The 20,974-nt window shown below is 38.8% G+C and overlaps 1 protein-coding gene across 2 annotated transcripts in view; it reads left to right on the top strand.

Moving 5' to 3' along the window:
- Positions 1–20,974, top strand: part of GLP1R (glucagon like peptide 1 receptor) — a 102,388-nt gene that overhangs the window by 72,795 nt on the left and 8,619 nt on the right. For both annotated transcript variants that reach the window (XM_032185099.1, XM_032185100.1), the window contains 6 exons: positions 1,822–1,975; positions 3,551–3,710; positions 12,734–12,794; positions 16,683–16,752; positions 17,452–17,540; positions 20,393–20,531. In XM_032185099.1, the coding sequence (XP_032040990.1) occupies positions 1,822–1,975; positions 3,551–3,710; positions 12,734–12,794; positions 16,683–16,752; positions 17,452–17,540; positions 20,393–20,531 (673 nt within the window). The remainder of the gene's footprint in view (positions 1–1,821; positions 1,976–3,550; positions 3,711–12,733; positions 12,795–16,682; positions 16,753–17,451; positions 17,541–20,392; positions 20,532–20,974) is intronic.

Below are 20,974 nucleotides of genomic sequence, written 5' to 3' on the forward strand. Positions count from 1 at the left end.
TGCATTTCTGATTTTGAAAATGAGTTTTCAGAGATGTTAATGGGGCTCAGAGTCTTATTACAACTATGCCATCAAACCATTTTGTGTTTTCCTGTCTAAATCATCAATCTGGAAACAACTTCTTCCTGGATCCCATAAAATACTTAAGAATTTACCCCTATTTGGGTAAATGCTTGTGGCCCCAGTAGTTGTGCAACCTCACCAAATAAGGATAGAAATTTAATTCGGTGGCACCAAAAGACTGATGTTATCCACTTCTGCAATAGAAGGAGTTAATGAGTTCTTAGACTACAAAATAACCTTTATATTTGCTTTTAATAATGATTCAAGAGAGGAAGCAATATATCTCTAGTGTCCAATTTTGTATCTTCTGAAAGAAATGAAAGAAAAATCTGTAATTTCAGTGAAGCTGAATTAGCCCCATAACTTAATGACTGAAACAATTTGAATAACTTGCATTGCCTGCAGCAGAAATAGTCTGTAACTACTTGCAAACTATTTTCTTCAATTGGCTAATTTACATAAATTTGTCAATTGGATTTAAATGCATGGCAATTCTGAAGGGCAGCAGCAAATAAGTTTTAAATTAAAGGAAAATAAACATTTATCATAGGTAAGTTTTGAAATAGGCTGTGACCTTAAAGTGATGCAAAAAATTATATTTAAACTATACACACAAACACACATATATATATATGTTCTCCTTTGTCTTAGTTTAAAACTGATAGCTTTGAGACCAAGTAAATAGACGTGGACTGTCTTACCCAAATTTATAGAGCAATAAAATCAAACATCTAAAGCAGAAGTTCACTGAAACTTCTTAAACTTCTTCTAGAACAATTTTTCTTGTTTTTTCTTGTTGTTTTGTTTGTTGGGTTGTTTTTTTTGTTTGTTTGTTTTGTTTTGTTTTTTGTTTTGGTTGGTTTATTTGCTATCTGAATTTTTTAGCATCAAAAAAAGAATTATATCCAGTGTAGCTTCCTTTGAAGCAAAGTGTGTATCCTTACAATGCTGGAAGAAAAACGTTTGTGGGTGAAGCTGGTAAAACACTGACAGCACTCTGCAGCTGGGTGCCATTTACATGACTGCAGTTTCCTTTGCTATCCCTTGATGTGCTCTTCTCAACAAGTAGCAATTTTGTTGTCTTTGCAGCTAGCTGATGAAATTCAAGAGGATTTTTTTTTTCTGTTTTGTTTTCAATTCTGAATGCAGAGGTGAAAATTGTGTTCCTTTTAGTTCCACAGAAGATACTTCCAATTCCCCTGGGAGGCAATTTGAATACAGGTTTTTCTCTTGTCACATTGGTAATTTACAGGTGGATTTTTAATTAATTAATTAATTCATTATTTTTTTCATTGTGGGAAGGGATGCTTGAACACAGCCAGAAGCTCTGCTGCACATTTCCTGAGCTTTGCCAAGGTAAACCTGTGCAGTGACATCAGGGTCAATTCAAAGAGGTTAGATACAGCATTATGTGAAGTTTGATATTATTATTTTTTTTTTAGTCCTTTCAGATATTTCTTCTGAAAATTACTTTAATTTTACACTTTTGAAACCTTTTAAATAGTTTTTCCTAATGTGGTGATCTTTTCCCTTCCCTCACTCACCCTTAGGGCTTAAAGTTTTGAATATCTTTTCCTTTATAGTGATTTCTTCCCAAAGACAGTTTGAAATACCCTCAGCCATTCTTAAGTTACGGGATTTCCTCAGGTACCTCATGATTTTCAACAGGGTCCATTGTTCCCTTCCTCACTCCTACCCGTGATATTGCAGTTTTTACACCACTTGTGGATCATGACTGATTCTTCCTTTTTTTTACAGACATCTGCATTGCACAAGGAATTACATTCACCTGAACCTCTTCACCTCTTTTATCCTCCGTGCTATATCCGTCTTCATTAAAGACTCAGTGGTGAAGTGGATGTACAGCACAGCCACACAAGAACACCAGTGGGAAGGACTTATCTCCTTCCAGGTAGGGGCAGACACTGTGGTGGTTCTGAGGATATTGGAGTCATCACGGTGGTGTGTCTGCATCACAGCAGGTAATTTCAATTTGTACACTGAGGCTTGTCCAAAATGCTGTTTTCTTCAGTCCATAGAGTTTCTCTGAATCTTGTATCATAATGTATGTGGCTGTGCAAGCTGGGGCTAGTTAGAGAGTAGTTGGTGCCATGACATGTTTGCCTGTGATAGGTTTTCCCCTTCTAGATGGAACAAACACAAAGAGGTGGATTTTTGGCATATATACAAATGACCATTTCTTCTTCCCAAGCTGCAGGTTCTGTTCTTCAATAGTGACAAGAAGGTAGTCATTTTCCTAAACCAACACCTTTTGTGATAAGACTGTCCCTCTGGTATAATGACCAAATTAGTTGGTCATTCTTGGAGATCTTTATAATCTTTTAATGATGAAAAAAGGGATGCATCTGATTTAAATGCAAATTTAATTTTAGAAAAGCTTTGGAGCAACAAACTAATTAAATACTTCTAATCAAATGGAGAGGATATGCAACTCTTTCGTGAATATGATGAAAGCATGCCTTTCCCTCTTCAGATCTGGAATACAAAATGTAATTGAATCTTTAAAGAAAGGGATTTCCATTACATGTATAACTCTTGTGATTCTAGAACATGGGTGCAGTGGTTGCTGCTGGAATACAGGGTTGAGGTCATAAAATGTATGTATTCTAATACATACTTAGTGCCCATCCACCCATCCTTTTCTGGCCTAAGGCTTAAGTGCCAATACAACGAGTGAATCTCTAATGACGGTTGATTTCTTTGCATCTGCAACGTATTGGCTGGCAGAAAATAACACTGTAATGCTAATAATAACTAAATGCAGGGTTTGGAAATGTTCACAATAAATTGTCAGTCATTTCCTCCTTTCAATAAAATAAAAAATAAAAAACCTATGTACTTTCACACATGGTTCATCCAATAGTGGTTTCATCAGATCTGATGGATATATTAATTAGGTAATCAAGTTTCATCCTTATCTAAAGCCTGGCTGCCCACTTCTCTGTAATTTACCAGCCAAGAGATTTTGCACTTAAATGTGATGCGCTGGACAGTATTGTGCTTCTGTCAATTTTACTTTTTTTTTTTTTTTTTTTTTTTTTTTTTTTTTGCTTTGGAAGATAGTTAACATTATGGAATGCACTATTTGCTCTTAAATAGAGAAATTCTCAGCTGCAGAAAAGAATATTTGGGGAAGTGAAAAGGTTCACTGATTGCAGTTGATATGGACACTACCTTTCATTTGTGATTCTTTTCATCTTTCTGTGCTGCTTTTCAAATTATAATCCAATGCATATTGAAGGAAAATACGGATTTTTTATTTTTTTTAAGGAGCAATGCTGTCTATCTGCTCTGTATAGCACACAGTGCTGGCCTCTGTCCTTTCAGTACTCAAATGTGATGAATTTAGCAAGTGTTGTTTTGAGGGGGAAGTAAGAGTAGGAGACCAAAAACAACTTTTGGGTTAGTCTGTTTTTTCTTGTAGCCCCTGTTGCATTCATTTGGGCTGTGCTTTCTTCCATCACAGGAATCCCTCATCTGCCGCTTGGTCTTTGTGATGATGCAGTATTGTGTGGCTGCAAACTACTACTGGTTGCTGGTGGAAGGCATGTACCTGTACACGCTGCTGGTACTTTCAGTGTTTTCTGAGCAAAGAATTTTTCGTCTTTATCTCTGCATTGGCTGGGGTAAGTTGATCTTTCCTTATGTCCACCACTGGCTGTGTGTACCAGCAGATTGTATGACAGGAAAAAATACTGTGTGTCTATTGTAGCAGTGCCCAGTTCAAGTCCCACACTCCATTCCCTTTTTATTCCGGATCCTTGATCTTGCTTAGGCTGGGCCAGCACAGCTCCTGGATGCTTGCAGTGTAGAGTCTGTAGGTTCATAATGCTGGGGCTGTGCTGTACCACAGAAACAGCCCAAGCCAGTGACAGGCTCATGATACTTTTCCAGCAATACATCAACTTCCCAATACATGAGGTGTGTGGGTGATTTCAGGTGAGCAAAGGCTGTTCTGAACTGCCCTGCTTCAGTTCCTGGCAGTTTCTCATTACATTCAATGACATGTTAGCTACTTGTGGTGCAAAATTGCGGTGATATTGTATATCTTGTCAGGAACAAAGGTAGAGATGTGCTGGCAGCATGAGCAGAGGGATGCAATAGGGTTGACAAACAAGAGGCTGCTAGCAGGGTGTATTCAGGTTGCTTTTGTGGGAAGAGCAGGGCAAATAACAAATGTCAAGTGAAAGAGTTGTCAGGGTGCATATACCGTGCGACATGTGTGTCTGAGATTAAGGACTGTGATAGTGTGAAGTCCGTTCCTTAAGCCAGAGCTGCCTTCTGTAGAAATTCTAAAGTTCTGGTTCTTCCACTCTCTGGTTATATGTAATTGTATTAGTGTTCAAGACTGATCTTATTTTTGAAATTATCTCCAAAAGTTTTTATTGCTTTCACTTTATTCCCCTTTTCCTGCCTCCCCTCACTGTGGCTTAAAGTAAATCCAGGTAAATACTGCAAGTGCTTTCATAGATACTAGTTTAAGCATCTAAATTGTTTTGACTGTCCTGTTTATATGGGTTTGCTAACTGTGAATATTTATTAGTGAAGTAATCCACTGGTAAAATACATATAAATGGCTTACTGTGAATTGTTCGACCAATTATACTGAACAGAGATATATGAAGAGTAAGGGCTTTCTGACATACTGATGGGAATAACTAATTGCAAGTAATAGCAAGTTCCTGCTGGAGAGTATTAGTTAAAAAAATTCCTTTTCTTCCATTGTTGTTTAATATAGGGCATACAGCAAAAGCATTTTATATAACCAAAGAATCATAGAATGGTTTGGGTTGGAAGCGACCTTAAAGACTGTCTAATTTCACATCCCCTGTCATTGGCAGGGACACCTCCCATCAGACCAGGTTGCCCAAAGCCCCATCCAGCCTGGCCTTGAACAGTTCCAGGGTTGGGGCATCCACAGCTTCTCTGGGCAACCTGTGCCAGTGCCTCACCACCCTCATAGTTAAGAATTTATTCTTTATATCTAATCTAAATGTATCCTTTTTCAGTTTAAAACCATTCCCCCTTGTCTTATTACTACACTTCCTGATAAAGAGTCCCTCTCCAGCTTTCTTATTGGCTCACTTTATTGAACTAGGTATGTTTTAATCACTCTACCCTTGATATTTTTTTCTTATTATTATTTTTAAAGAAGGGGGAGTATCCTGAAACTTTGAAGTCATGAGAGTAGATAGAAAAAAAGAAATGGGAAAAAAAAATCAGTGCAAAATTTTATCCAGCCAAATCCTGAGGGTACTGTGTTGTTTTATAAGCAAAGGATAGGATGGTTTTGATCTGAATCATTTCTAATTACAGTTTGTCTCTTTCAAAAGCAGAGGGAAGAAACAGAAGACACCATTTTGATTTTGTTCTTCCTTTAGAGTGGAAGTTTTGCTACTGTAAGCAGAATTTCTGTATGAATTTGTGGAAATAAGTGGCAGTGTCAGAAATTGACACTGGTTATATGGTCTTCATCCAGACTTCCTAGAATAGCTTTGCCAGTGCCATTCAATCCTCTTCTGAGTAGTTTCTTGCTACTCCAGCCATGGCTGTATGTGCAAACCTTGCCACTAATTCTCTGTCTTCAAATGCAGAAATATCTGCTATTGCAGTCCTGTGAAGCTCTCAGTGCTCCCAGATCAGTTATAACAGGTAACAGTTCAGTCTTTAACAACTTCTGGGAACAGATGAAGATGTTTTTTTCTGTTTTCTTGCTTCTTCACTGGTGTTTCCAGTTTTTGGGTGCCCAGGTCCCTCACCAGGTCCCTTTCTGCTGTGAATTCTTAGGTATTTTTTGAGCAGTATGACAGCCTCAGCATAATGATTTGCTTCAAAGAGACAGTAGATTCCTGTTTGAGTTGAGAGCGTCCTGCTCTTTGTAGTTCATCAACTGTAAAAATATCTATTTGATTGTGTCAGAGCTGATTTGATACCCCGACCTGTTAATGAAGTGTCTTCAGGATGATTTTTTTTTTTAATTTGTTCATTACTCATCTTTTGATGAATATTTATGTGTTAAGATTTCATATCTGTATTGTTCACAAACGTAGTGGGTGTTACTCATATCGTGTTATTTCTTCTAATTGAACTTACAGACATGAGCACTCACAGACAATATGGTGTTCTGCTGTCTGAGTAATTTCTGTAATCCCCCGTGTGATAAAATATGGTTGCACTTGTACTTCTCTCAAAAGTACGTATGAATAAACTGTGTATTCTCTCCGAGGTTTCTGTCTGTCTGAATGTTTGTGCATACTCTTGGCCATGATATTAGCCCTGTTGTACTACTTTTGAGGAACAGCAGGTCTCAGAACAAACAAGAAGCTAGAACTAATTCTCTGGGTAACCCCAAGCAAAACTGTAATACGTGGACCAGCTTTCAAGCATGCAGAAATGTCCCAATACGTATTTCTCTTCAAGCTTTTCAATTATCATGTTAGACGGTGTTATGGTTTGTCATTGACAGTGGAACAAAGTCCACGTAGCTGTGTAACTAAAAAAAATGTACTTTTCCCATTTCCTGTCTAACATGAACATTTAATTTCAATTCAAAACACAGGAAGGGTAAAACTGCTTTTCAAATAGAAATAAGTAAAAGATACCATACTTACTCTGTGTTTTCCTAGGAAATGTTAACAGACAGTGAAAGGTGTTACAAAAATTAATAAATATTTCCCAAATCTATTTTTGCTATATGATAATGTTTTTAACATTTCAGGTCAGTTCTTAATGTTATTAGATGGAACTCCATTTATTACCAGTTCAAATGAGTAATTGTCTTTGCTATTAGAAGTTTTTTATGAGGGGAAAATATATCTGTTTACCTCATGTGACTGTACTTTGCAAAAGCTAGGGAAGTTATACAATCTTGATAGACCAAAGCAAACTATAATGTTTTATAAATTGCGAGTCATTTATTTTGATATCATATATACTGGTAAGATTCTTTAAACATTCCTGATTGCTTGTGAGGTAACTGTATTCCTGTAATGGCCACTTCCTTATCAAGATTTCATGCAATAGTTGGCTTTAAGGTAGCCATGTTATGTTTTTCCTAATTCATTTAATGTGGAAAATGACTTGCTTGACTTCTTATCCTTTGAAAAAAAGACTTTCATACATTTGTTTTGACCCTGAGTCCCACACATCTTACTGCAAAAACAATGGCTTATGGCATTTTCACAGCTGAGGGAAGGGGGAAGAAAACAGAAACAGTAACAGCATTAACAAACAGAATTCTGTAAAGTGTCTTAATAAGCTAATGGCAGAGCAGGTAGATGAGTTGTTTCCTTCGGTCTGGAGGTCAGCACAATGGTAGCTAAGCAGGATGTTGATTCAGATAGTCATTATCACTTGCGGGGAAAAATAATCTGTTGCTATGCAGTGCTGGTACCCAGTGCTTCCTTCCTCTAGCATAAGAGAAACCCACGGATCTCCCCTTCTAGAGAGAACAAAATTGTAGAAGAAAGGCGGAAAGAAAACAAAACTAAGGAGGTCAAGATGATTACTCTTTTCTGTTTTGTTTGTTTCTTGGGATGTTCAGACTGCTCTTAATCAGGATGTCCAGAACACCAACTCATTGTTCTTCTTGTCTGAGCCCAAGCGAAGAGTCACTGAGCTAGACATTGACTTCAAGCAGTTGTGTCAGTGCTGTGTGGTCTCTGGAAAAAAGCAGCAATGCCATAATGCCACTGTATGCATCTTTCAGCAGCTACTGAAGACAGGAGCTCTTTACACTTAGAGCCAGGGAGGAGGGAAGAATAGGAAAACAATGTCAACCTCCCATAGTGACTATGCACGACTTCCAGGCTGGAAGAATGACAGGAGGAGACAATTTTCAGCACTAAAGACTAAGAAGAAAACGTTAATAAAAAGCTAAACATCCTCCAAACTTCTATGGTAATTTTACACCCAGCTGCACTTGCAGCAGGGAAACTGCCATAAAAAATAAATAACTCCCCTCCTTCCAACTCTTGGTAATCTAGACTTGCTCTGAGGAAGAATATGCTGAAGGAATGAAGCTATTAAAAGCAGGTAGCCTGGCTAGGGTGTCACAATCTATATTCTGATTGCAAGGAAGACAGGATGCATGCATTATACTAGCCTTCTCTTACCAATTTTGAGTGAAAAATGTTTCAGACAAGGATGTGAAAATGGGCTTTGTGTCCAGACTGAGATTGGTAGGAAATTAATCAGTCAGGAGTTTCTCTTAATTCTCTTTGCACTTGGTCTTCTGCATTAAACTCTTTCATGACTTTTCTTTTTTTAGGAAGAAAAATATTTCATTGTTTCTTCTCACATCTTCCATATTGAGACTCTTTGTACATCTGGTCATGTTTATTTATCCCTAATTTCACTTCACTGATCTCGTATTTCTTGCATTCACACATTAACCAGCTGGTAAAGTCAGACTGTCCTGGATGGGTTCTGAGAGAAAGAAAGGGGTCTGGAGTTCTGACAGCAGTAGTGCCCTTCTGGTTTGTGTGCCTGGTTGTCTCAGAAGCTGAACTTCTCACCAAGTGGAAGCCAGTGATACCAGGTTACATAGAACAGAAACGTAGAATCACTTAGGATGGAAAAGAACTCCAAGATCATCATGTCCAACTGTTGACCTAGCCCTGCCAAGTCTACCACGAAACCATGTCCCTAAGCACCACATCTACATATCTTCTGAATGCCTCTGGGGATGGTGATTCAACCTCTTATCTGGGCAGCCTATTCCAACGCATCACAACCTTTTCAATGAAGAAATTTTTCCTAATATCCAACCTAAATCTGCCCTGGTGCAACTTGGGTCCATTTCCTCTTGTCCTATCACTTGTTGCTTGGGAGAAGAAATATGAAACATCTGAAATTTGAGCTTATAAACAAATTCATCAGTCATAAAATGCTCTGTGCAGAATATGTCCTTATTTAATGGTCTCAGCAGGAGGGCAGTGCTCTGGTCCTACAGAGACAAATTTCCATCAAGAAGAATCTCTAATCAGCGAGTGAAGATGAAGGAAGCCTCTCTTGCTCCTCACACTTTTCTCTCCCTTGAAATTGTTTTTGCATAAAATGTTATACAACGCAAAGCTAGCTATAGCATGTGTCTGCAAGAATGAAAACTTGCTTGCATATCGAGGTGGGGGAAGAAGGAAAGATGGCATGGAACATACCTGGTGTCACCTTTCATAGTAACTGCTACTTCATGGACTTCATGACTGCCTGAGTTTTTCTGTTCTATTACCAAAATATCTCCGACCCACTAAAGAAGAGACTGTTGTTACCAGGACATGGTAGCTTCCATTTGCAGCCCCACTAGTGATTCTTCTCTCTGCTTATTAGGGACAGTGAACACTGTGAAAATGTGAACCAAATGGTGGATTCCTGAGCAGAATTTCTCACAGCTTTCTTCTCTTACCTAACCCATCCTGATATTGTTCTGTATAAAACTGCTGAGATTTTTTGGGTTGGATAATGTCTATTTTTCATTTTTCCTTTCCTTTTTTTTTTTTTTTTTTAATTACAGTTGTACAGACACCTGGGCAGGTGCAGAATGTTGTAAGCTAGGGTGAAAATAGATCCTGCTGCTTAATTATGCAGTAGGGTGTTAAGATGTTGACTTGGCAGATCCATTACTTTCTCATCATCTATAATATATATAATTATTGCAGCCTATTATTTAGAAGCCCCATCCCTGTCATTTGAAGTTGAACTTTATTAGCTGAACTGTCAGCATGCGTATTTCATAATACACTTGATAGGTTTCATAATCACAATGTGGTGTTCAAAGACTTTTGGTCAGTTATGCTGTAAACAATAATATGGCAGAATTTATTTTGAGCAGATTTTTGCAGTCTCTGGCATCTTCAGCACTGCTTCAGTACAGACAGAAGTAGACATTAACATTTCCAGAATTCAGAAACCTTTTTGTAGCCAGTTAATCTGGAAAAAAAGATTTTTTGTATGAGGACAAGCAAAGTCAGAAAGAGTTCAGCTTGTGTCTTAAATAAGCATACCCTATAAGTGAGTGCACTTTCTTGTCAGATACCTGATCTTCTTTGAATAGCTGCAGGAGAAAGAGTTATAAGACTGAAATTCAGATGTGCCAAAAGAGCTGCATGTTGGGAGTCTAGGACTGGAATACAGTGTTGATTCTGTTAATAAATAATTCGTCTGTATATTTTATTCAAGGAGCTGTATAGAATTTGCTTCTTCTGCCTTCTCAAGCTAGCCAAATTTCCCCTGAGTAAAGTAACTGTAATGACATTTACATTTGTGCCTGTTAACTGAGGTTAATTAGGTGTCAAGATTATAAAGCAATCTATGGAGAACCTCAGTGATCCTTGCAAGCCATAATTACTGCAGAGATGCTGCAAACTTGCTCTTTTGCTGTTTAAATATCTATAGATTCGAGGTGGATTAGGGAAGGCTGTTGTGGCATTCTCCTGTTTAGATCTTGATTAGGGCTTTGGAAAACTGGATGCAATCCCATCTGCTGAGATTGTCCCCCAGATATTTTTCAGAGCCACCATTTTCTTAGGATAGGACTTTATGAATTTGGTAGATGTCAGATGGTGTTATCCATGTAGTATTTGCACTGATGTTCAAAGCTCACAACTATGCATTGCGCTGTTACGTCTTGGTGTCTCATGTGAAAAGTATGTTGCTGGAATCTAATGTCTATAATGTGACTGGCAGTGTTGCAACAGAAAGGCACCACAGGTCTGTGTCACAGGTGGGAGGGGCAGACGATGTTGTACATGTCACCATACTATCTATTAGTTTGTATATTTGTATGGTAGAATGCTGATGTGGTTCAGTAACACCAGCCTTGAGGTAGACCCTTTTAAAACATAATAATAACAGATTCTCACTTAATGCAAATGTCAAGTAATGCAATTAAATCTGGAAAGATTTCTGATTTATCAAGAAGATGGAGATATCCACAAATACTTGTCATTATCACTCAGAATATCTGTTCCCTTCACTGACACGCAGCCTTTGTGCTCTTGGTGGTTGTGCGTTGTCCTGCAAATTTCATATTAAAGTGTCTTAATTCTCAGCAAAGTCAAGAAAGGAATAATTCAAACTATAATTAGTTTCTATGAATCAAAGGCTCATTTGTGTTTGGAAATGATTTGCAATGAGTCTGTTCTTAATCTCTTATACCAGTATCAAAGCAACACTGAGTTCTCAGTAATTTTGCTCCCAAAATATTGTGCGTGCTCAGTATCAGGTATGTCTGTGGAATGTGATTCAACTGCCTGCCCAATAATCTCTACTCAATTTATTATCTTTGCTATTCTAATTTTTGGTATTGTTCTGTGATTTTATATTGCTGCTCTTTATTCTTTTTTTTCCTTTTTTTTTTTTTTTTTTTTTTTTTTAATGGATTGAGTAGAATAACAGGTCTTTTACAGCTATAGTATTTAGCTGTTCTAATAGTAGAGAAGTAATACAGTACAACAAAAGAGTAGGTTTTTACTGATAATGTATGCCCACTACAGATACTGCTTGAAGATTTTCAGTTTGCAAGAGATCACTGATTTCCCTGTAACTACTTTTGTCAGGAACTGTGTATCTACTCTGTGCAATGCTCAGTGTTGCACACTGATATTCTTATGATCTGTTACCAATTGGCTCTAAAGAATGTAATAAGTATATTAAATATTGCTCTTCCCATATAATATATGTACAGCATCTGATACAGTCCAATGAGGTACACAGAGGAATTGTAGACCATGTCAACCCGTCCTTAGGCAGAAAGTCTTCATCCTTCTTCATGAGTCTCAACCTGCTCTCATTCCTTGCATTATTTTTTTGGCTTTCCCTGTACTGAATATTGGTTGGTAGATGCACCTTAAAATTACTTTTCAGGACCTAGGAATTTAATACGTGGAATAAATTTGAGAGTCCTTGACATAAAGCAAATAATCACTGCCAGCTTATTTGGCTTTTCTCTCTTCCCCTTACACCCCAGATAAACCATGAGCATCTGTAACACATACTCTGTCAGGTAAGCATAGGATCAAGCCCCTTCTCAAGACCAGATGCATTTGCTTTGTGGCAACCCCTCAAGTCCTTGCCAGCACTACAGCCTAAACTCTGGACTTCTCTCTGAGGGAGGCCTGAGCACACTTGCTATGTGTGGTATGCCCATTCTTTCATTTATCATTAGGGTATGTGGAATTGAGTGTACTCAAACCCTGATCCCAATAGACAGCCTGTGCTTGGTGCTACCTTATTGCAACATATAGCAGACCTGCAAAGAGAAATATGGATGCAAAAGGTTTGGTTCTGAGAACTCTGCATTCCTCCTCTCTAGCTTGAATACAGAGGCTGATGGAGACTCCATAAATTTAGTTCTTTTGGTTCCTCCATGAAAATCTCTACAGAAAAGCTGTTATATTCCAAGTATAAGGCCAACGGTCTGTTGTTTATTGCTTGTGCTCACTAAGTGGAGGCCTGGGCAAAACACACTACGTGTATTAATTACTTGCAGGTTAGATTCCTCTTCCCACCATTCAAAGCCACCTACACTGGACAGAAGCTGCAACCTTGCTACCGGACAATTATGTTGCTCATCATTATGTGGGGGTTTTTGTCCTTTTCTATTTCCCCTGTCCACTAATTTCAGTGCCAACCTTGTCTCCTCTCTTCCCAGGTGTGCCAATGCTGTTTGTTATCCTCTGGGGAACTGTCAAGTACCTTTATGAAGATGAGGGGTTGGTTTAGTTCTGATTTTCTAGCTCTCTCATTTGTGCTGCGTGTGTGCACTGGCAGGTCATTGTTTGCTTTCTGTTCAGTGTGGTTTGCTTTGGCAATGTGCTGAAACCTCAAAAAATTGCTTCTGTTTTGTCTGAAGGTCTTGCATGACATTTGAAGAAAGAGCTTATGTTTCTTTCTGATAAAAATTTTCTGCATGTCTGAATGAATCTATTCTTTTGCAGGTCAAGGAAAGGTACATTTTGTTTTTCTGTAGTTACAGTATCAGCAGTAGAAGTCATCATACCCAACCAAGACCTCGCCTGACATTGTGCCTTTGGCAGTAGCCTTTACAGTTACGCTTCAGAGGAAGGCAAAAACTTCCCACAGGATTCTGCCTGTGATTCGTAGCGGTTAGCTTATGCCTTGCAGCAGAGATGTGATTGCCTGTTCTTGTTTAAGCTTCCATTATTTAGGTCTTCATAAAATAAAAACACAGTCTTTCTGAAGTCAAGTATAGCACAAACAAAACTGCTGCAAAACACAAAATACATTTTGTCCACTTTTACTATTGTGGCTGTTCTGAAAAAAAAAAAAAAATTGCCTTTGATACACTTTATGTACCAAATAGCATTGTAGTTTAGTATTTGTTTTTCTTTAAAAAAATAAAAAATAAAAACTAGAGTGAGGAAAATGACTTCCTTTTTAAACTTTATGCCGTTTTCTTTTTATTCTAAATGAACTATTTATCAGGTATCTTACTTAATTTCCAAACAGCCCAGCCAGCGTTTTTGTAGAGATTGTGGGTTTTTTCTTCAAACACAATCCTTGCTGGAGAGATGCTGCAGTGTGAAAATTCAGCATAGTCAGTCATCCTCAGAGGGTTTTCTGGTGCTCATGAGTATTAAGAACCGCCTTTTTTTCAGTGTCTTTTGTAATACTGAAATAATTCAGTCAAGTTGCCTCTTCTGGCTGAAGTAATGCTGGGATTTTCTGACTTTCCTTTTCAAGGTTGACTTGGTATTATTCTGTAAGAAGATCGTGGTCACAGTGATGTATTGCTAGTTTTGTTGAAATTATCAAAATAGGTGTAGAGAGCATATAGCATCTGAACAGGCAGTAGTCCATGGACATATCTTGCCATTGATGTAGAAAATGTATTCAAAGTACTCATGCTGAGCCTCCTACGTTATGCGATGCTGAAACCTGATTTATGTTTTCTATTATGGAAAACTGTCATTCACTGCCTTTAGCGGACCTTAAAAGGGACAATTTCGCACCTTATTGAATTTTCTAAATCTTGTATAAATATTTGTAAAATACGACAATAAATAAACACATGCAGTAGCCTCTCTGAAAGGCAAGATTTCTGCGCCTTGGGCAGACATTTGTTGGAGCAGCTAGGGATATCTTTCATGCTGTTTGCCACAGCACTGTCACCACGGATGTGCAGCAGGCTGTAAATTTCATTTGTGACTCAACTACTTCCCTGGTTATGAGGAATAACTGGAAGTAGATGTGGTCAGGGCTGGGAGTTTGAGGCAGTCCTACAGATGTAGCCGTTTCGATGAAGGGCTGAAGAGACCTATTGAGCTATTGCTCAATATCAAAGATATATCAAATATCAAGACCTATTTGCAGACTGGCTCCTTCTTTCTTTAAATGTGCTTGTGTGAACTCCTTTATAAATCAGTTGCTGTTATAAAAAGTGTGCTATTGAAAAACACTTTGTCTAGATTACAAATCAAATTAAAAGCAAGCTGTGCTTGCTTAATCATTAGACTGTGCCTAAAGACCTGATACTTACACATCTTTATTTCTGCCTGCAATTAATTATGGGAGGAAGACAGCCAGCCTACAGATTTATTTATTTATTTATGTATTTTAATGGAGCTATTCAGCTACGCTTCTTTAAGGAAAAAAATCAGTGTTTTCATTTTTAGAAAAAGACTACCAGGTCGGTAAATAAAGGCAGAAACTTCCCAGTAGCATCTGTTTCACTGGACCAATTCCCCATTCACGGTTCTGATGCTATTTAGTTGTCGAGCACCTTCTAACAAACTGCAAGGATAGATTCCAAACACAACAGCTGTTGGTGTACTTACCACTGTGACAATCCCAGAAAGCACAAATTTACAAGAAATCATGTACATATCTATCAGTTTCATTTTCTGTACTCTTTAATAGCTGTGACACTTTAATTGGACTCTAGTGGTCTTTTTATTGCACATATTTGTATAAATTTAAAAGTAACTAAATCTCCTCTGTGCCACAGGAAGCAAATTAATACACACAGAAATGCAGCAGGGTTAATGTAAAGAACCATTTCTCAACCTCTGTCATTATCAGGAAGTTTTAAAATTGCCTCTGCTTTCACTGCAGCTAGTCAGAAAATTAGAACTCCACTCCCAGCCATGTCTATTACCCAGCCTGTCTTGAGGGGTTCAAGTAAAATTATTTTTAAAGGCAACACGAAGCCAGTTTCTAGTCACACATAGCAATTAAGAAGTTCTTCTGTTATTCAGATTCCAGCTCAGGTACACTGTCTGCACACAGTACCTTTTTTCTGCAGTACCTAAAATACAGTTGAATGTAGTCAGGGATTGGAGCTGGTGGTATGCATCAAAATGAAATTGAAAACAAAATGGAAATCCCTAGCCCTTCTTGGGCTTCCAGTACAACCAAGGGAATATGGAATTGCTGCAGCTAAGCTGCTTCACTCTCCTCTGTAGTATGCATAGAGTGTGTGTAAGTGTTATTGTAGCATGGACCCCCAATATGTTTTCTACAGTTTGCTAGTTTCTCTCAAGTTGACTATTCCACAACAAGGTTGGGTGGGTTTACTCTCCACCAACATCACCCGTGCTGAAGTTTCACAGGCCTATTAAGAAAACTTAAGGAAAATTGAGTATACATATGTTTTGGCAGCAAGTGAAGTGGTATGTGAAGACTGCCCAAACAATGGAGTTGTTGTGTACACAGCTGTTGTGTTGGGGGACCCAAAAGAACTAGATGTATTTGTCAAGTTCACTTCAAACCAGTGATCTCAATCTGTGGCTTTCAAACATCACATTCCTTGTGATTGCTCTCCAGTATAGCTCAAGGACACAAGAATTTAAAAAGCTAAAATGAGGCTTATGGGGAGAATAAAGTATTATATTGCCTGCAGCATGTTACCTTCTTGGCAGAGGGCTCAGTTGGCCAACAAAAGTTAGGAACTATTGCTCCAGTCTATGATTTTGCTTTCTTACAACTTAACACTTCCTTTGAGCCTGAAACTTGTACGTATACAGTGGTGGAACCTTAATTGCTTAATTGCCTTAATTGCTTTCTCCTGGTTGAAATTAGTAGGTCATTTTTGAAAATAATAGCAAATAAAGTAGATGATTGATCTAAATATTGATAGGAAAAAAGTGATGGTAGGTAATGTGAAAAAGAACTAATGAGCAGCTAAGTAATATGACCTAACATTGGAGACTGCAGAGTAATAAAAAATAGTACAAAAAGAGTAAGATAGGAACTACTCAGGAAAGATCCAACTCGAATAGATTCATCCTAACCCTCCAGCAAAGTGACGTATTTGGACCTTGGTTTTAATGGAGTAAGTCTTTACAATTAACCAATGATAATTCATAGCAAACTGTGGAGGAGAGCTAGCCATTAGTGGGCAAGAAAGGCAGACAAGTAGTATCCAGTTGTATTATGATAGCTGCAATTGCACAAAGCATTCAGCATTTCTAAGAATCAAGCCACTGCATCTGTTTCTATGTCAGCATGATGTGCTTTCCTGGTATCTAGTCATCAGTATTGTTTTCCATCTGCATTGCTGTGACAGAATGAGAAATGGGAGAATTTAGTAATGTACTGAAACTTTTTTTCTTGTCTTCCTCTTTTTGCCATCTGCCTAGCTGCTGGAGCAGAAACTATAACATGAATTACTGGTTGATCATCAGACTGCCCATTCTAATCGCCATTGGGGTGAGTATAGAGTACATGCAGTACTGCATGATGTACTAGAAAGAGCGGAAGTGCACATGGCTATTGTGCACGTCCAAGGGCTAATAACATTTGGGGGTACTGAAATTTTGATTCAGAAATGAAATTTTATGAAACTGAATTGTTTTCTGTCACTGGAATTCCTGACTGGCATAATGCTTGTTTTGGCCATGCTGTCATGTTGTAGTGGCAGTGCATGATAACAAAACAGCATGCCACAGTAATCCGGTTAGGTGCTGCATGGGAAAACCTGCAGCAGGTAGCACAGAGAGCCAGATGGTAATATTCCAAATACTGGTCTCCAGAAAAGAAGTAAATTTTGTGGCATTGCGGAGAAATGCTGTGTTCTGCAGCTGCAATACTGTGATGATGTCAGACCTCCAGCTAAGGCAGACGGGTCAGCCCCCACACCTTGACTGTGCCTCATTCCCAGGAGATGTAGGTATGCTCCTCTACTTTGTTTAGTGAACTTCCTGCATTTTCAAAGGTGACTTGTGCATTCACTGAGGTATATTTTAAAGCATGATAGCTTAGCAAAGAACTGAAATCATTGGCAAATGCTGCAGCTGCAGAATAGCAGGATGCACAGGGATCTACAAATGTATACACAAACCAACTTTTTGAATACTTATGCATATGTATTTTTTGATGATGACATAAATCCTTCTTTCATCTCTCCAGGTAAATTTCCTGATCTTTATCAGAGTTATATGCATCATCATCTCCAAACTACAGGCTAATTTGATGTGCAAAACTGACATAAAATGCAGGTATGTCATTTGTTGGTCTGACGCTTTTTTTACCTCTCAAAATGGAAGTAGACAAAGAGGTATATGAAAAGGAGTGGACTGACAGTAGCAGTTAAAGATCACAGACCCTGGGCATAGATTATGGTGTACATTGGTATGACTCTTGGACAGTCAGTCTCCAGAGAAGCCTCCTGGTGAAGCCAGCGCAGGTGTTGTACCTTCATTCTCATTTTCGGCATCCTGGCTTGTATAAGAAGCAGTGTGGCCAGCAGGGCTAGGGTAGTGATCGTCCCCCTGTACTCGGCTCTGGTGAGGCTGCACCTTGAGTACTGTGTTCAGTTTTGGGCCCCTCGCTACAAGAAGGACATCGAGGTGCTCAAGAGTCCAGAGAAGGGTGATGAAGCTGGTGAGGGGTCTGGAGAACAAGTCCTACGAGGAGCAGCTGAGGGAGCTGGGCTTGTTCAGCCTGGAGAAAAGGAGGCTCAGGGGTGACCTTATTGCTCTCTACAGGTACCTTAAAGGAGGCTGTAGCGAGGTGGGGGGTTGGTCTGTTCTCCCACATGCCTGGTGACAGGATGAGGGGGAATGGGCTCAAGTTGCGCCAGGGGAGTTTTAGGTTGGATGTTAGGAAGAACTTCTTTAGCGAAAGGGTTGTTAGACATTGGAACAGGCTGCCCAGGGAAGTGGTGGAGTCACCATCCCTGGAGGTCTTTAAAAGATGTTTAGATGTAGAGCTTAGGGATATGGTTTAGTGGAGGACTGTTAGTGTTAGGTCAGAGGTTGGACTCGATGATCTTGAGGTCTCTTCCAACCTAGAAATTCTGTGATTCTGTGATTATAGAGAAACAGAAGGCTTGATCTCTTTGCTCATGACATTAAACTGGAAGAATATTAAGTAAGTAGATATTTTCTAAATACTTTAAGCATATGCAGGTACTTACATAATTTGAAAAAAAAAATATATGAGAGAAAAAATAAAACCTTTAACTTCAATGAATATCAAGGTGTGGGTCATTTTGAGTACTGCTCCTTATTCTCCTTGCCAGTTGTTACTAGGACAAACTTTTGATCTTGGATTTACTAAGAATGTATATGATGTTTCAAGAGAGATGTTTCAAGATGTCAAAAGTTATCACTGAAGCATTCACTTCTTATTTTGCAGGCTTTGCCCTGTCTGTGTCTGTGTTACTCCTGTTATTTTATTATCTTGATAAGATTCTTAGTCACATCCTTCATGTCTACATCTTGGAGAATATTTCTGTATTGCAGTCTGAAAAATACAGTAGAAAGAACAAGTCTGCAGCAGGGTGAATTAACGAATGTGGAGCTACAAACTGTGGTAGCTGTTCTACTACAGTTCTACTAGAGTTAGCTGATTTTGCTGGCTTGAAGTTGGATATTTCTACATTACAGCCTGCTAAGCTAGACACACCATGTATTTTTGTGTCTTCTCATCTGACTGTAGAGTTGACTTGTATGTTACCTGCCTTCATTACCTCATGTGAAATTTTGGAAATCCTTTTGTGTGTTTGGAGCTAAAAGCAGAGAAAAGTACTCCTTCTAATGTGCTGTGTGGTTTGCTTTTGTTCATGTTGAATATATATGACTTTCATTTGACAGAGTAAAATTTGCAGGGTAGAGTGTGTGTGGGGGGCAGAAGCAGTTCCGTTGGCATGGGGCCATTTAAAAGTCTGACTGTAAAATTATCTTGCCCTTGCCCTCAGGACTTCTGTAAGCAGCACGTAGGTTTGATACACTTGAACCATTTCTTAGAGGTGCATGTTAATTCTGTTATTCATACTACATGTTCAAGAATCTGCTAATAAAGCAGAGAGAATTTAGCAAGAAAGCTTGGCTGGACGCAGCCTTGAGTAACCTGCTGTGAACTAGAACTGGACTAGGGGCTTCCAGAGATCTTTTCCAACCTGAGCGTTTATGTGATTCAGAGTAAACAATCTAGGGCACACAAGATTTGCTGACAACCCTGCTGGTCAAGTGATTCTGCATCTACCAAAGTGTCTCATGGCAGGTTGTCGGGAGACACTGGCAGTGTCGTCTGGTTCTGTGGCCCATGATAGTCCTATAACCTCCCACGTGGGGTTCAGGCCCTTTTCATTATCCTGTTGGGTGATTTAGTGTGTATACCTATCAAAAGAGAGTTAAAGACCATTCTTGTCAATATTTTTTCTGTAGTTGTAACCCTGAGCATTGCTCTCCCACTGATGAAAAATATTTTACTTCAGATTAGTGTTTTTTTTCGTTTGCTAGCTGTGTCTTTGAACTTGCCATTTAAATCAGGGAGTCATCAGTCACTCTAAGACAGTTTAACTGCTTTTACGAAGCGTTGTGCAGTGACAGTTAGTTACAGTGTTTTGAAGATTTAACACACCACGGAGGTGGGAAGGAATACTCCTCCCTTTGCCAAGGTATTTTTAAAAGATTCCAGACACTGATAGACTGTTTCTTTCACTGTTTCTATCAACAAAGTAGGTTTTGATCATATTTCCCACTTATAGACGGGGAAGAGGGTACATGGGAAGGCATCTTGGGGTACAAGGAAGCATGTGACCTGCTCCTGAGTTTGGCAGGCTTTCTAGGTGAAATACAGCCAGGAGCTGAACAGATAGCATTGGTGAGAGCAGAGAGTGGTCTGCAGTGGAATGGCAATTAAAACATACTGAAACCTACTATGGTTCTGTTTTGAGGATTTTTTTTTGTATTATTATTATTTTTCTGCAGCTTCTGGAAGAGGACACTGCAACATAAAGTGGTGCAGTGACCAAAGTTCACAGTGTGTCAGAAACAGTGGTGATCACTGGGATCAACAATGATCTATTCAGTGGCATTGTTTTTTTCTTTCTTTGTGATCTTAGGCTGGCCAAGTCTACGCTGACGCTGATCCCACTTCTGGGGACCCACGAGGTCATCTTTGCCTTTATTACTGATGAGCATGCCAGAGGGATGCTGCGCTTTGTGAAGCTTTTTACTGAACTCTCCTTTGCTTCTTTCCAGGTAGCACTCACACTCTGCACCTGTGGATAAGATATTTTGTAACTGCTGCTTAGGGAGCTGCTTGCTCTCTCAATCATTGCACGCTCCCTGTTCTTCATATTTCTCAATTTAGCACTGGATCTTACAGGTTTATGACAGTGGAAGTGAAAGCATGAGAAGTAATTTTTAATAGCTAGTTTAGATGTTAGTGTCACTTATTTTCAATAAGTCTTACATTTCTCACAATAAACTGGTATTGCTATCCTTGTATTAATATCTGCTTCCTATGGGACACCTCAAGGCAATAACAAAATTATCTGTGATTTCCTGTAATTGTATAATGGCATTGCTGAAAGCAAATTTTGTGCCTCCTCTCGTGTTTTTGATACTCCTTTGAAAATCTGTGCTGTGAGAGGTAGTTGTCTACAGCTGCAATTGCATGCGAGGTGAATGTAGATTTACAG

Source organism: Aythya fuligula, chromosome 3 (genome assembly GCF_009819795.1).
Source record: "Aythya fuligula isolate bAytFul2 chromosome 3, bAytFul2.pri, whole genome shotgun sequence".
Classification (NCBI taxonomy): Eukaryota; Metazoa; Chordata; class Aves; order Anseriformes; family Anatidae; genus Aythya; species Aythya fuligula.